The 17,399-nt window shown below is 41.3% G+C and overlaps 1 protein-coding gene across 1 annotated transcript; it reads right to left on the bottom strand.

The window, feature by feature from the left end:
* Nucleotides 1-511: 511 nt before the first annotated feature.
* LOC144272471 (tetraspanin-7-like) lies at nucleotides 512-17,169 on the bottom strand. Its single transcript, XM_077830548.1, has 9 exons — nucleotides 17,095-17,169; nucleotides 14,849-15,037; nucleotides 14,045-14,046; nucleotides 7,070-7,133; nucleotides 6,237-6,311; nucleotides 4,206-4,299; nucleotides 3,027-3,178; nucleotides 1,174-1,257; nucleotides 512-577 (listed from the first exon to the last, which is right to left on the bottom strand). The coding sequence occupies exons 1-9, from the start codon at nucleotides 17,167-17,169 to the stop codon at nucleotides 512-514; spliced, it is 801 nt and encodes a 266-aa protein (XP_077686674.1).
* Between the last annotated feature and the right edge of the window lie 230 nt (nucleotides 17,170-17,399).

The following is a 17,399-nucleotide window of genomic DNA, read 5'->3' as shown; positions in this document are numbered from 1 at the left end:
CATGCAGTAGTATATGGCAAGACTATCACTGCAGCAATCCTCAGGGAAAGGTTTTGGTTTGTTTTTTGTGTGTGCACACGCAAAAGCGTGCACAGGCCTCCTACAACCAAACCAACAATAAAAAATTCTTTCCTCACAGTCTGTTTTGGACAGCTAGTATAACTTAAGTAAAAGAAATTGAAATAGCCCTCAGCTAGGCATGTGTTTTTTTTTTTTTACTAGTATGTGCTATAATCCCAACAAGTTTTTCCTGAACAAGACAGTTAATTTTCCACCCTTTCATTCTAACTTTGTAAAGGCAATTGAACCTTGAGCTTCTACAGTTGATATCTACCACCTCCTACCATGAAAGCTAGCAGTGTAACAGATATCCATCGCATCTCATGAAGACAGGTAATTCTTTTAATTGTTCAATTTATGCAACATAGCCTTTTAAGCATAGTCGGATCAAAAGACAAGTAAGGAAACTCATAAAAATTCATATATTAAGTTGCACAATCATTCTGAAGGCTCACAAGTTCACATAATCTTCATTAAGTAGTCTCAGTAGCATGTAGCTAAATAAGATCCCAAGTAACTGAGGGGGAAGAAAAGGGTAGAGATAAGAAATTAAGCTTAACCTTGCTAGTGTTTAAAAGTAGTTTTTAAACAATTTACCCATACATTTTAATGGACCCATTGTTGGGAGAATACCATTTCACTGCAGATGGGATCCACTAATACTACTAGACCTAAAAATTCCTTTTTTGCCACGGCACTGATGCTTAGAACATTTGTGTAGATTTAACATAGAAGATTAGGCTTGGAAGAGACCTCAGGAGGTCATCTAGTCCAACCCCCTGCTCAAAGCAGGACCAACACTAACTAAATCAAAGTTGTCTAGTGCACTGCTGCCATTCACACGTTAGTCAAAATATGACCAGTGCTTTCTCAGTCCATAGCTCAGTCAGTCATCACAAAGCAAGGGTGTAGTGGACCAAGTTTAAAGAGACTTGCTTCTTTCACAGGGTTAAACCATTTACTATCCAGTAACTTATGTGCTAATTTAAATCTGTTTAGTTTGTTCTGCCTCAGTATTTCAGGTATTGAGCCTTGTACTTCTTCCCATGTTTCGTTTGCATGAGGACCATCACCTGCAGTTTGAAGACAAGACAGGCACTACACAATGTTTACCTGTGCAAATCCAACACTTATGCAAACCCCTCCAATAAGAGCAATATGTTCTTCAGCCCACTTCTTCAGCTTTTGAATGCATCCCTGGAGGGAGGGGGGAAAGAATGTTTGCTAATTACTGCATCTGGCATGTACATTGGAATCCAGTACCCATAAGAGTAGAAAGTGAACTGCATATAAATATGGTACCCCTTTTAGAAAGATCTATTACAATGGGTACAGCAGCCCAATTGTACCATCCATAAAAGAGATAATCCAAACTTTGTTGCAACTGTAACTGATCAAGTTTTATTAAAGATATTTATCAAAGAAAAGATGGCTTGCAAGAGACAAAAAATTGACAGTAATTAATAAGGCTGCAATTTCAAATATACAAATTCTTATGGCTGAGAATTTACTACTGTTCAAGGAACAACAATTTTTAAAGTGAGAATTATTGCATAGTTAGGAAAGAAACAGACAGACTAAAGATAGGGGGTAGAGGGGGGAGAAAAAGTCAGAGGGTGACCTCTGTGGTGCTTAAAGGTCCTACTGTCAAAAGCCCATGTTTGGATTAGCAAACCAGAAACAGTAGCATGAACAGACATGCTAGACATGTAGACTCTAAGCACAGGGCAAATTCCAAAGTACAAACAATGGGATAGCAAAAGAACTTCAGGCATAGGAAGAGGGATGGGGATTTTGATAGACTGGTTCCCCCTACTGAAAATAGTTTTTCCATAATTATGCATTTCCTTCCACCATGCAGTTTTTATAGCTGCCTAGTCAAAGGGATAGTGGAGAAGACAAGGTGATGCCAAATTAGAAAAGATCCAACTGACTCAGTTAAGCATAGCTTTAATTATAGGTAGTTCACCAGTTTTTTCAAGCATTACAGCAGGCAGAACCAAATGCCATTGCAATCCAGCAAAGTTTCCGAGCCCACTCGGCACACAAGTGATTTTGCTGATTGTTAGCTGCTTCAAATCGCATCATGCTTGCTTCCTCCATGCATATTTCAGCCTTCTAATATAGGCTAGTGCTGAAAAGTGAGGGATATATTTGGAGTGAAGAATTTCTTTGGTATACAAAATATATTTTATGTAAGAGCCATTGGCTAGATTTAGAAATTCTGGTGTCAGTTTAGTTGTGAAGCAAGATACTACACCTCCCCTATAAAAGTCTGGATGAGGGGGGCAAATGAGCATCAGTCATTTCACTGTTAACATGGATCCCACCACCTCTAATAAGGTTACTTGAGCAATTGTCTGAAGCGACCAGGAACAGAAATCCTAAGTGTTATTTTTATTCTACTTTTATCATTATATTGGTACTAAGAGAACAAGAGTTACCTTGTCACCTTTTTAGACAAGTTCACCTCCTGCACATTCAGCCACAGATATATACTTCTGGACCTCTCTCTTTAAAGAAGGGGGAAGGCCTGTTCCATGCCTAGGGTGCTAGCTTGGGACTTGGGAGGTCTGGGTTCAGTTCCCTGGCCCCTGCCACAGATTTCCTGTGTGGTCTTGGGCAAGTCACTTTCTCTGTGCTACAGTCTCTCTCCCCATTTTACAGATTTGGAGGGGGAGAGGGTAGTGGTAATTCCCTACGTCAGAGAAGTGAATAGAAGATAATCTCAATATAGTTGAGAGGTACTACAGTAATAAGGGTATACAGATGCCTTAGACAGGTTTGTTCTAAAGGAATGCTTACCTGTTCTTCTGAAACAGCCAGCTGCATTATAGACAGAGGCTGTAGGCCATAGTTTTAGTAATTTAAAGTTTCCCCAATGAAGGTGACAGGAGCACTGACAAGTTGGCATCACATGCTACCTAGTAAGAGAATTTGTTGCTAGAGCTGAGGAGTAAAGATACCTGTTGGTTAATGTTAGCAGTATCGTTGCTTAGATTCATTCCACAACTTTTCGTTACCATCTTGCAGCAGCTATTTGGAACAGCTGAACTGAGAGATCCAAATGTAGTATTGAGCCAGTCGGTGTAGTTCTGAGCACCACAGCACTGGAAATGGAACGAACAACAGTTTAAGTAAGTGAAATAGTGGAATTTTAAGCAAAAAAGATTTCTGCTACAGTGATTTTTGTAACACCCTGAGCCCAAGGCAGAGCTCTTAGGAAGACTTCCAAAGCTGTTCAGATTATTACAGTAGCAGCAGACAGTCCTGGGATGACAAGTTACCTTCCAGCTGGTCTATGTAAGTGGCCTACTTCCCAGTTCTAAAACAAATAGACCTGGTCAAGTTGTTAAGTGAGACTTATTCAAAGAGTTTGTCAGAAGCCATTACTTGCCTTCCCTTTGAGTTTTTAGGCTTTGTGGAATGCCTTTTTTATGCCTGGTTGCATTATTCATTGCAAAACAATCTAACAAGTTATAGCATGTTTCTTTTGACTAGATCTTCATTGAGAGAACTCCTTAGGTTATTGCAGTTATAATTGATCATCATTCAGCGAGAGAGAGAGAGTTCAGATTCTTGCCAACGTGAGGCAAAGATCTTAGATTTCTTATGCTTTTGGTTTGAACACACATTAGTTCGGTTTAGTTTGTTAAATCTCAAGCCTAGACTTGTTTTCTAACCCTTCTGGAGGAAGCAAGATTAAGTCTATTCTTATTTACCCAAAATTAGACATGTTCTAGATATGAAGAGCATTCTTTTTAAATAGGATTTCAGTTAGTCAAGTCATCTTGCTTGGTGATCTCCTGTGGGAGAAGAACTCTCCCATCTCATTCTTTTATTACAACTTGGTTACACGTCTAATGCAGTTGTACCAGCCCCAAGAAGCTGAACGAAACAAGTAGGATCACTTCATAGTTTGAGCAGAAGCAGATGGTATACTTGAAATTCATTAACCAAAGCAAGATGTAGGTCTCTTATGAAAGGGGTAAGCAGAACAAATTTGGGGGCTTTAGGTTAAGAGAAAGATGGAGAGCCCGCAGAAGTGACAGCCTCCATTTTTATGTGCCCTCAAAGGCATACAATACAAAGAAAGTTATAGTGAATTCCTCTATTCATTGTAGCATAGGAGAGATCACTTACATTCTCCTGTAGGTGGTCTATTCCTTTGGTTACTTGGGATTCTCTGTTATATTTGTCAAGAGTCTTCAGAAAGCTTCTCAGTAGGTTGTCATGCAGCTGTAAGTAAAGTAGAATTGGTTATATATGCATACAGAAGAGATGTAACTGTGGACAAGTTCCTGCACACTGCATTGTCCTCCAGAGAATCATGGAAGTACTGGACCCACATAGCGTGCTATTTCTGGCAATGTGTTTTCACCACAAAAATGGCAACATTAACTAGAAGGGGTATTAAAGAATAAGTGATCTTTGAAAACTCACTAGGAGACCTTGTATCAAACACAATATTTGCACTTGGAACCTTTCACATGCAAATTTCAAGATCAGACATTAAATTGAACTATTAGCCAGACATCCTGTCTCTGCACTGTTAGTCATATTTAAGTGCAAGTCCCAAGTCAAAAAAAGAACTTGTTCCATAAATTTCTCCATTGTGTGTGTGTGTGTGTGTGCGCGCGCGCACATACATCCCTAAATGCTTGTTATTGCTGAACACAAGACATTAGTCATGGCACAGACCATTATGTAGTACTGATTCAATTTCTGCTAGTAGTGAGGCCTGCTGTGGACGAGTTTCTTTGCACCCCATTCTCAGCAGTTGGTTCATTGAGCACCTCTAAGCTCTGGTTCAGAGATGCTAGTGAGCATTGTCATTTCCCTAACTAGAAGGACAATTCTTAAGCTGCTGGAAGAAAAGTAGCCATCAGTCTTACAATTAACATTATGTGGCTTATGCAGTTAGAAAACATTTCCAGCCAGATTTAGACATGGGAGCATTGTTCTTTTTAAGGCTTCTGCTTTTGCTCAAGCCCATAATGAGTTCTAGTTATTTGACTGTTCCAGTAATACAGCCAAAATATATTTTCTTCTCCATACCGCCTCCTCCCAGATTCTATTTTATATTTAGAAATAGCAGTGGTGATTTTGGACTTACCATTATGATGTTCAACTAAATGTAAAATATGTTTTCTTGGCAGAAGATGCGATATAAACATCTTTACCATTAGTTTCAGGTTATCCTTATAACTCTAGGGAATACCAATTCTAGTTAATACTGGAGATTAAATTTTAAGATCACCCTTGCTTCCAACCATAAGGAAAACCTAGCTGAGTTCTTAGGGAAGAATTAGAATTCTGCCAGTATAAAAGTATTGCTTTGTATACTTCTATTTCGACACCTTTGCATTTGCTGATTTCCCGCTTGCCCCACCTGGTGAAGAGCCAGCTGCATGCTTGGTGTTTGGTTACCTTGAGTACTAGTGCTCTCTTTGACCTCCCCTTTAGAGAGGTTTTTCTCCACACTGTTTTATAGCTTTTAGTGGGCCAAGGCTTGAAGTTCTAGGTCTACCCATCTCCTTTCTCTCACCTGCAACCTATGCTAACACCAATCACTGGCAGTCTAGCATGCTGCCACTCAACCCAACTAGGTTTTCAGACCAATTTTAACTATGAAGCTTTGTCAGAGAAACCTGTGGAACTGTAACCTGCAAGTTATTATGCTAATACTTGGAGTCCTTACCTCCCTGGTCGCAATGGTGGCTACTGGTTCAGAAACTTCAATCTCATATGCAAAGCTTTCAGGTAGATACTTCAGCATGTGGTTATACTATAAAAGAGACTTGTGGTTCCATAGGTTGTTGCTCTATCTGTCCCAATAAAATTCAACCTAGAATCCTGAAGTGTAGCTGTGATTTCATGGATCTCTAGTAACAGATATTCTACATTTGGGATTAAACTATAGTAATGTTGCTGTATGGAGAAGAATTCAGTGCTAAAAAGTAGTCACTCAACTCAGCAAGTTAATTTTAGAGTTTTGTTGAGCAATTAGTGTGGCTTTTTATAGAAGAACTTCTTAACCATAAATACACTTTCAGCAAAGAAATCTGTGATGCCAACTAGGGTTCCTGGAAAGGACCCTGTACTTGAAACCTCTCACATAAAGAAAGCATGGTATTTGTTAGCACTACACATACTTTAAGTTTCCACACACCTACCTTCGCTCTGTAAGCATAGGCAGAGATGCCAACTATGATTTCAATCAAGAAGATAATCAGCAGCATGCCTGTGAACTAACAATAATAATTTCAGGTAGCATTCATCTTCTCACAATGCACAGTTAGCACACTCTTGTTTTAGATTAATCCAACCAAACATATCACTAGTCAGTGTTACATATACTATATCAAGAGGCACTGGCATCTTTACTTTGGTTTTATTTTTCCTTGCATCATCCCATAATTCAATTTTAAATGTATATAAAATTGGAAGATCTATCATAGGAAATGTAAGCCTAAGGGGCCAGCACACTGTGCATCCATCCAAGTCACTTCTAGAAGTAATAGATTATGACAAATAATAAGATGCAAGTAAGTCAGTCACAAGTAGCCAGGTTGAGGGTGTTTGAACACATCCAGAAAGATTTCGTGTCAACCCATAATTGTTAAGAGCTGCTATAGTTAGTGCAACTCAGCAAATATTCTGGGGATTGTGTAATTGTCTAAAGTCAGATTTCTGTCTCAACTGCAATTAAGTTTTATGGCATATGACAGACAATATTTTAAAGTTACTAGATGGCCTTAGAGGACTGCATTGTAGGTGTTCAGTCTTCACTAAAAGCAAAAAAACATAAAAAACTGTATATTGTGACCAGATGCTTAACACGATTAACACTAACAACATGGGGAGAAGGACAAAGCCCAATATGAAGAAAATAGCTTAAAGAATATTTAGGTAGGATAGATGTATTCAAATTGGCAGGGCTTGATGACATTCAGCCAAGGATACTTAAGGAACTAGCTAAAGCAATCTCAGAACCATTAGCGATTACCTTTGACAGTGTATGGAGGACGGGGGAGGTCTCAGAGGATTGGAAAAGGGGAAGCATTGTTCCTCTTTTTAAAGATAGGTACTGAGAGGACTTGTGAATTATAGACTAGTCAGCCTAACATCCATACCTGGAAAGATACTGGAACTAGTTATTAAACAGAAAAATTTGTGAGCACCTAGAGCAGGGGTGGGCAAACTACGGCCCGCAGGCCGAATCTGGCCCCTGAGGGCTTTGGAACCAACCTGCGGGACTGCCCCCCGTGGTGCTGCAGGCCCCGCGCCGTTCTCAGAAGTGGCCAGCACCACGTCCCTGGGGTCCTGGGTGGGGGGGACAGAGGGCTTCGTGTGTTACCCTTGCCTCCAGGTATCACCCCCCGCAGCTCCCATTGGCCAGGAACGGGGAACCACGGCCAGTGGGAGCTTCAGGGGAGGTACCTGGAGACGTGGCAAGGGCAGCACGTGGAGCCCTGTGCGCCCCCCCCCCCAGCGGCTGCACAGGGACGTGGTTCCGGCTGCTTCCCAGAGTGGCGCGGCGTGGGGCCAGGGCAGGCATGCAGGGAGCCTGCCCTGGCCACGGTGCATGCCGCTGCCACCCCGGAACTGCTTTAGGTAAGCGGTGCTGGGCCAGAGCCCCTCGCCCCCCAACTCCCTGCCCAGAGCCCCCTGCTGCACCCCAATTCCCTGCCCAGAGCCCCCTGCTGCACCCCACGCCCCTCCTGCACACCAACCCCCTGCTGTCCCGCTGCATCCTGAGCCCCCGTGCACCCCAACCCGCTGTCCTGAGTCCCCTGCACCCCCATGCACCCTAACCGCCTGCCCTGAGCCCCCGCCGCACCCTGCACCCCAACCCCCTGCCCTGAGCCTACTGCTGCACCCCACACCCCTCCTGCCCCCCAACCCTCTTCCCTGAGCCCCCTGCTGCACCCCACACCCCTCCTGCACACCAGCCCCCTGCCCGGAGCCCCCTGCTGCACCCCTGCCTCCTGCCCTGAGCTCCCTCCCCTTCTGCACCCCAGCCCCCTGCCCTGAGACCCCTCATACATCCCGCACCCCTTCTCTGCCCCAATCCCTTGCCCTGAGCCCATTCCTGCACACTGCACCCCCTCCCACACCTTGCACTCCCTCCCACACTCCAACCCCTGCCCTGCATACAATTTCCCCACCCAGATGTGGCCCTCGGCCCAAAAGGTTTGCCCACCCCTGACCTAGAGATAGTAGAATTGTAGAGGAAAAGCCAACAGGGATTTTTCAAGAACAAATCATGCCAAACCGGCCTAATTTCCTCCTTTGACAGGGTTACTGGCCTAATGGATAGGGGAGAGCTGTAGATGGGATTTATCTGGGTTTTAATAAAGCTTCTGACACAGTCCCACATGACACTCCTAAGAAAATTCAGGAAATATGGTCCAAATGAAATGACTATAAGGTGAGTGAACAACTGGTTGAAAAGCCATACTCAGTAGTTATCAATGGTTGTGTGTCAGACTAGAAGGACAGATCAAGTGGAGTCCTATGCTGGGTCCAGTACTGTTTAATGTTTTCATTAATGACTGATAATGCAATGGAAAATACGCTGAAGATTTGTAGATCTTGCGGAGGCAGGGGCAAGCACTTTGGAGGACAGGATTAGAATTCAAAGTGACCTTGACAGTTTGGAGAAGCAATATATAGTCAAGTGCAAAGTACAACACTTAGGAAGGAGAAGAATAACCACCACCAACTACAAAATGGGGAATAACTAGCTAGGCAAGAGTACTGCAAAAAACGATCTGGAAATTATAGTGGATCACATACTGAATGAATACAAGTGAACAAGTGATATGCAATTGCAAAAAAGGCTAATAGTCTGGGCTGTATTAACAGGAGTGTCATAAGATAGACATTGAAGTTATTGTTCTGCTCTACTTGGCACCAGTAAGGCCTCAACTGGAATACTGTGTCCAGTTTTGGGCATCATGCTTTAAGAAAGATGTGAATAAATTGGGGAGTCCAGAGGAGAGCAACAAAAATGATAAAAAAGGTTTTGAAAACCTGACCTATGAGGGAAGGTTAAATAAAACTGGGCATGTTTTGTCTTGAGGAAAAAAAAAAAAAAAAAAAAAAGAGACTATGCATGGTTCTTCTAACAGCCCTTAACATATTTGAAGACTTAACCAAAGGACTGTGTTCAATTGTTCTCCATGTCCATGGAAGTAGTAGGACAAGTAGTAATAGGCATAATCTGTGGCAAGAACATAAGAACGGCCATACTGGGTCAGACTAAAGGTCCATCCAGCCCAGCATCCTGTCTACCGACAGTGGCCAATGCCCCAGAGGGAGTGAACCTAACAGGTAATAATCAAGTGATCTCTCTCCTGCCATCCATCTCCACCGTCTGACAAACAGAGGCTAGAGACACCATTCCTTACCCATCCTGGCTCATAGCCATTAATGGACTTAACCTCCATGAATTTATCCAGTTCTCTTTTAAACCCTGTTATAGTCCTAGCCTTCACAACCTCCTCAGGCAAGGAGTTCCACAGGTTGACTGTGCACTGAGTGAAGAAGAACTTCCTTTTGTTTGTTTTTAACCTGCTGCCCATTAATTTCATTTGGTAGCCCCTAGTTCTTACATCATGGGAACAAGTAAATAACTTTTCCTTATTCACTTTCTCCACACCACTCATGATTTTATATACCTCTATCATAGCCACCCCCCCAGTCTACTCTTTTCCAAGCGGAAGAGTCCTAGCCTCTTTAATCGCTCCTCATATGGGACCTGTTCCAACCCCCTAATCATTTTAGTTGCTCTTTTCTGAACCTTTTCTAATGCCAGTATATCTTTTTTGAGATGAGGGGACCACATCTGTATGCCGTATTCAAGATGTGGACGTACCACAGATTTATATAAGGGCAATAAGATATTCTCCATCTTATTCTCTATCCCATTTTTAATGATTCCTAACATCCCGTTTGCTTTTTTGACTGCTGCTGCACACTGTGTGGACATCTTCAGAGAGCTATCCATGATGACATCAAGATCTTTTTCCTGATTAGTTGTAGCTAAATTAGCTCCCATCATATTGTATGTATAGTTGGGGTTATTTTTTCCCATGTGCATTATTTTACATGAAATTTCATTTGCCATTTTGTTGCCCAATCACTTAATTTTGTGAGATCTTTCTTAAGTTCTTCACAGTCTTCTTTGGTCTTAACTATCTTGAGCAGTTTAGTATCATCTGCAAACTTTGCCACCTCTCTCCAGATCATTTATGGATAAGTTGAATAGGATTGGTCCAAGGACTGACCTTTGGGGAACACCACTAGTTACCCCTCTCCATTTTGAAAATTTACAATTTATTCCTACCCTTTGTTCCCTGTCTTTTAACCAGTTCTCAATCCATGAAAGGATCTTCCCTCTTATCCCGTGACAACTTAATTTACTTAAGAGCCTTTGATGAGGGACCTTGTCAAAGGCTTTCTGGAAATCTAAGTACACTATAAGAAAAGGAGTACTTGTGGCACCTTAGAGACTAACCAATTTATTTGAGCATGAGCTTTCGTGAGCTACAGCTCACTTCATCGGATGCATACCGTGGAAACCGCAGCAGACTTTATATACACACAGAGAATATGAAAAAATACCTCCTCCCACCCCACTGTCTTGCTGGTAATAGCTTATCTAAAGTGATCATCAAGTTGGGCCATTTCCAGCACAAATCCAGGTTTTCTCACCCTCCACCCCCCCACACAAATTCACTCTCCTGCTGGTGATAGCCCATCCAAAGTGACAACTCTATACACAATGTGCATGATAATCAAGGTGGGCCATTTCCAGCACAAATCAAGGTCTCTCACCCCCACCCCCATACACACACAAACTCACTCTCCTGTTGGTAATAGCTCATCCAAACTGACCACTCTCCAAGTTTAAATCCAAGTTAAACCAGAACATCGGGGGGGGGGGGGGTTGGCTACCTTGCATAATGACTTAGCCACTCCCAGTCTCTATTTAAGCCTAAATTAATAGTATCCAATTTGCAAATGAATTCCAATTCAGCAGCTTCTCGCTGGAGTCTGGATTTGAAGTTTTTTTGTTGTAAGATAGCGCTATCTTACAACAAAAAAAACTTCAAATCCAGACTCCAGCGAGAAACTGCTGAATTGGAATTCATTTGCAAATTGGATACTATTAATTTAGGCTTAAATAGAGACTGGGAGTGGCTAAGTCATTATGCAAGGTAGCCAACCCCCCCCCCCCCGATGTTCTGGTTTAACTTGGATTTAAACTTGGAGAGTGGCAGTTTGGATGAGCTATTACCAACAGGAGAGTGAGTTTGTGTGTGTATGGGGGTGGGGGGGGTGAGAAAACCTGGATTTGTGCTGGAAATGGCCCACCTTGATTATCATGCACATTGTAGGGAGAGTGGTCACTTTGCATGAGCTATTACCAGCAGGATAGTGAGTTTGTGTGTGTGTGGTTTTTGGGAGGGGGGTGAGGGTGTGAGAGAACCTGGATTTGTACAGGAAATGGCCCAACTTGATTATCATGCACATTGTGTATAGAGTTGTCACTTTGGATGGGCTATCACCAGCAGGAGAGTGAATTTGTGTTGGGGGGGTGGAGGGTGAGAAAACCTGGACTTGTGCTGGAAATGGCCCAACTTGATGATCACTTTAGATAAGCTATTACCAGCAGGACAGTGGGGTGGGAGGAGGTATTTTTTCATATTCTCTGTGTGTATATGAAGTCTGCTGCAGTTTCCACGGTATGCATCCGATGAAGTGAGCTGTAGCTCACGAAAGCTCATGCTCAAATAAATTGGTTAGTCTCTAAGGTGCCACAAGTACTCCTTTTCTTTTTGCGAATACAGACTAACACGGATGTTACTCTGAAACCTGTCATAAGTACACTATGTCCACTGGATCCCCCTTGTCCACATGTTTGTTGACCCCTTCAAAGATCTCTAATAGATTAGTAAGACATGATTTCCCTTTACAGAAACCATGTTGACTTTTGCCCAACAATTTATGTCCTTCGATATGTCTGACAATTTTATTCTTTACTATTGTTTCAACTAATTTGCCTGGTACTGACGTTAGACTTACTGCTCCGTACTTGCCAGGATCACCTCTAGAGCCCTTTTTAAATATTGGTGTTACATTAGCTATCTTCCAGTCATTGGGTACAGAAGCTGATTTAAAGGACAGGTTACAAACCATAGTTAACAGTTCTGCAATTTCACATTTGAGTTCTTTCAGAACTCTTGGGTGAATACCATCTGATCCCGGTGACATGTTACTCTTAAGTTTCTCAATTAATTCCAAAACCTCCTCTAGTGACACTTCAATCTGTGACAATTCTTCAGATTTGTCACCTACAAAAGACGGCTCAGGTTTGGGAATCTCCCTAACGTCCTCAGCCGTGAAGACTGAAGCAAAGAATTCATTTAGTTTTTCTGCAATGACTTTATCATCTTTAAGTGCTCTTTTTGTATCTTGATCATCCAGGGGCCCCACTGGTTGTTTAGCAGGCTTCCTGCTTCTGATGTACTTAAAAACAGTTTGTTGTTACCTTTTGAGTTTTTGGCTAGCTGGTCTTCAAACTCTTTTTTTGGCTTTTCTTATTACATTTTTACACTTAATTTGGCAGTGTTTATGTTCCTTTCTGTTTACCTCACTAGGATTTGACTTCCACTTTTTAAAAGATGCCTTTTTATCTCTCACTGCTTCTTTTACATAGTTGTTAAGCCACAGTGGCTCTTTTTTTAGTTCTTTTACTGTGTTTTTTAATTTGGGGTATACATTTAAGTTGAGCCTCTATTATGGGGTCTTTGAAAAGTGTCCATGCAGCTTGCAGGGATTTCACTCTAGTCACTGTACCTTTTAATTTCTGTTTAACTAACCTCCTCATTTTTGCCTAGTTCCCCTTTCTGAAATTAAATGCCACAGTGTTGGGCCGTTGAGGTGTTCTTCCCACCACAGGAATATTAAATGTTATTATATTATGGTGTCTATTTCCAAGCAGTCCTGTTATAGTTACCTCTTGGACCACATCCTGTGCTCCACTCAGGACTGAATCAAGAGTTGCCTCTCCCCTTGTGGGTTCCTGTCCCAGGTATTTTTTGGAGGAATTATATGATCCTAGGTTTGATTCTTGTGGCTTTATGCATATGAATGTTACAACCTCTCCCTTTCCTTCCTGCCTTACAAATATTCCCATTAGGAGGGGTTCTGTTTCCTGCTTAATTCCAAAGTCTCCTTTGCAGTCAGCCAATTTAATTCTTATTGGAGTAAGATGCTACTTTGGTTACCCATTGGAGTGATCAAATATTTAGAACATAGTAGTTTGCTAACAAACTAGCCACCGGCATCTAGATGCCATTATCTGCTATAGAGTCCAGGGACCCATATTTCCAAGCCACATTTCCCAGAGAATGCTCATTTAAAAAACAAAAAGTGATTTCCTTCAGCTTAAGTGAAGTTTGAGTATTTAGGGCCCAAACCCACAAAAACTCTGCATCTCTCCTCTTAGAGTCAGGACCTATATATGCTGGCCAGGTCATCCAATTTTGTTTACAGTGCTTAGTACTTAAGACACACTGTTCAAGAAAAATGTAAGATACATGAAAACTTTTTTGCAACTACTATTACATGTAACAGCTATAAGTTCAATATCTGATATTTGGCTTGTTCTTTCCAAAACTAGGAGGTTTATTTCAGAAGCTGATTTGGCTACAGCTGTAGTCTGCTGCTTCTATTGATTTGAGGGACTTAGAAGGTCCTGTCTTCTAAGAAATGTGCTCAACTCCTAGTGGCATTAGTGGAAAGAGAGACCCTATAATAGGCAGGAAAGGAACTGTAGGATGGTAAACCCAGTATGTGGAGAGTGAGCAAGGAGAGGAAAGAGGTAACCTAGTACTTTGCATATTTGTTATAGACAACAGGATTTTTTAAACTACTAAAATAGCCCTGGAAATCAATGGGCAACATCAACATCTGTACAGACCACTGCGTATATTGTTCTATTGTTTTGAACATCAGAATTGCACACTGGTTTCAATGGAAAGTTGCGCTGCAAAAAGATGTCTGCAGCATCTGAATCAACACCGTGCATGGGGGGGAAAAAAGCTTCCCCACATAAGAGGATTAACCCAAGTATGCTGAACTCCCAAATCCATATTTAGGCAAAGCTTAAGTGTCAGGTAGACACAAATCCCACTGAAGTCAATAGGAGATGCACATGCTGAGCAATTTTGAAAAGAATCAAGTTATTCATTTAGTGCCAGAAAATGACTTGAGCAGTCTAACTTAAGTGCTCATGTTTGAAAAGTTTGGCTGTAGCCCTTTAGAAGCTAACTTTTTGCCATTATCCCATCCCACTAAAGTAACTGCACTCAGCTCAGAGACTGGAGTGTTAGTTTTATATATAAAATTCAGAATCTGGGTAGCCCTGCAACTGGAATGAGCGATATACTTGTTTGTTCTCCAATAATTAGCCCTTTCACACTCATAAGCACTGGCAAGTCAGTTCCCAAACATGTTACATTTGAGATAAAAGCTTGTTTCACTTCACCCCATAGTACCACCTTAACCTTCAGAGGTTTGTAAACCAACATCAGATGCATCAGTGTTAGAAGGCAGGTGTGGACAGTGCAGAAGTGAGTATGTGGGGTTCAGCAAGGCACCCTCAACATATAGCCACTGCTTTCACCCTATTGCTTAAGGAAGATTTCTTTAACCTCTGAAATTTACACTCTAGAGCCCACATAGACAAGACATCAAGCTAAAGATGGTTTACCACTTTGATCATCGTATGACTGGACTTCAGTATGGCAATTGCACCAAAGGCTGAGACAGAGATGATCACACCACCAACAATGGTGATAATCACAGGGACACCAGACGAGGTTTCATTCACCAACACGAAAGCATCATGGAGTTTCATCTGGACAGAGACTCCTATGCACAGGAGCACAACCCCAGAAACCTGGAAGGAGTAGGGGGAGAGAGCAGATAACATTAAAGTCTGTCAGATAGGAACAATCTGAATGATCAAAGATCCTTTATCAAAATGTAGCTCCCAATAGCCATCAGCCCACTGAAGAGACTACAATACAAGAATCCTCTTTGAAGAGATTTTACTTGTTGGTATCTCATGTTGAGCACAATGGAACATCATGCTATTTGTTCAAGGCAATAGTCACAGTAGTTTCCAGCTCTACAATGAGGCCCATCTCCAAGTGTACCATAATAGCAAGTTGCGCCTTTCGTGGACTTTGGAGGGATGGGTGGGGGAGGAAAAGAGGCAGGGCATCCAAGTCTGCTTCTGGCTAGGTCTGTCTACACCTTCAACGTTGAGTCAATCCCTCTTGACTACCCTAGCTTGAGTGAAAGCAACCAGACTGTGAAACAACACCTGAGCTGCACTGTGGTTGTGTTAGCAGCTAATGAGTTGGGCTAACTCCAGCTGTAGCCTGCACTGCTTCTGGGGCCAGCTAATTCAATTTAGGCCACCATGATCACACACAAGAATCCTTGAATGGAGATGGGCTTGCATTGGGGCAACACTTAAGTTAACGCTGCAGTAAAGACATTCCATTGCCTCTCTCAAGCATATGGGAATGGACAGAACAAGACGTGTTGAGAGACTCCTCTAAGCAAGATTGGTGGAGTCAGCAGTGGTCACTGACAAAGTGAACTGCAACAAGAGTTGGACTTTTGACATCAGTTGTTCTAAAGTAGTGAGCAGCTCCCATCTTCCCCATTTTAGTTAAAGGTGGGAAGGAGTGTAGGTTAGGAAAGGGATAGGGAAATACCGCCTATTATATAACAAGGAACCCTCCAACCAAGAAAGAACCACCTTTAAACAGATCTGGGAGGGAGTCCCTTACAGTCTAAGAGGAGAAAGAGAGAAGACGACTTTTAAGAATATCTACACTTGAGACACACACAATAGCTGATTAGGTCCTCCTCTCTCAGCATGAAACCAGACTTGTAACTAACAAAGATTCCTATTTAAAAAAAAGTAGGTTTATATATAAGGCTATGGTAACATAGCGTCTTTCTTTACTCTTGTTGGAAAACCTCCTCCAGAATGTTGCTGTTTAAAGTTTGCGTGTGATTAACTGCTTTCTCTGGCGAGAGATTAGTTTTTCACATTAATAACTGGTTAATTACACAAACCAAAACAAGACTTTCAAATACTCAACTCTTGGGAAATAAGCAGGTCAAGCTTTAATACACAGTTTAAAATAGATCAGCTTCATTTTCCACCAGGCCCCGTAAAGGAAAAAAGTGCCTTCCTAATAGTCTTGAATCCTCTTTAAATCAGGTTCAGAGTTGATATAACTGGTGGAAGCCACTCATTTAACAACAAACTACTGGAGGATAAAAACTAGAAGTAGTATCCTAGACAAGCAATTAACTGAAAACTTTAAAAAAAAACAAAACAACCAAACCACCCAGCACATCACCTACAACATATCTTACAACAGACACTAGCTAAAAGATTAAAATAAATAAATCCTTGTTACAGTGAATCACTCTAATGCTCTAGCATCACTATTATAAAATATAGTATTTTGTATCACTACTATGTATATACACACACACTAAGAGAAATTGAGACTATATACACACACACACCCTACAAACCCCTAATTACATAGCATCCAATACAATAATAAAAACTGTTAGGAGAACAAAAAAACAACAACATCACCACCACAAAACAAAACCCACAGAACAAACAAAAGCCCAACAACAAATGACTACATAGGATTAGAAGAAACATTAAGACTTGATTAGCATTTCCTATTACACACTTCAAAATTAATCTCTAGTCATAGGATACATCTTAACATTCATCTAGGAGTTATATATTATTATCAAACTAAAAAGGTATACATAAATAGTTATATTTTTCATTGAATTCATTAGTGTGATAAACATAACTTTTCAGATGACAAGAAGTTTTTTAAAAAGTTAATCAAGATCCAAACAGGATTAAACAAAAGATAAGTCAAAAGATAGTAAAAATCTTACCCAATAAAACAAATCAATAAAATATAAGCAAACTTTAATTAATATTAGCTTCTTGCTAGAATCTATTTTCCTCATTTTGCCAGCTAACCACTAGACCATTCCTGCTAGAAACATCACAAGAGACAGAAATAATATTTCTGATATGGGTTTGTAATTGCCACCCTTGTCAGCAATTTAAATCTAGTTCTGTTCTTATTGGCAAATTTCAATTAGATTAAAGATCCACAGGTGTAATTGTTAAGGACCACATTCTGACATGCTTATGCGCCTAGTGAGTAATACATTACTCTGTCAATACCCCCATT

Source organism: Eretmochelys imbricata, chromosome 11, assembly GCF_965152235.1.
Source record: "Eretmochelys imbricata isolate rEreImb1 chromosome 11, rEreImb1.hap1, whole genome shotgun sequence".
Classification (NCBI taxonomy): domain Eukaryota; kingdom Metazoa; phylum Chordata; order Testudines; family Cheloniidae; genus Eretmochelys; species Eretmochelys imbricata.
Note: the sequence above shows the minus strand (reverse complement) of the source record. Positions and strands in the feature narration are given on the sequence as shown.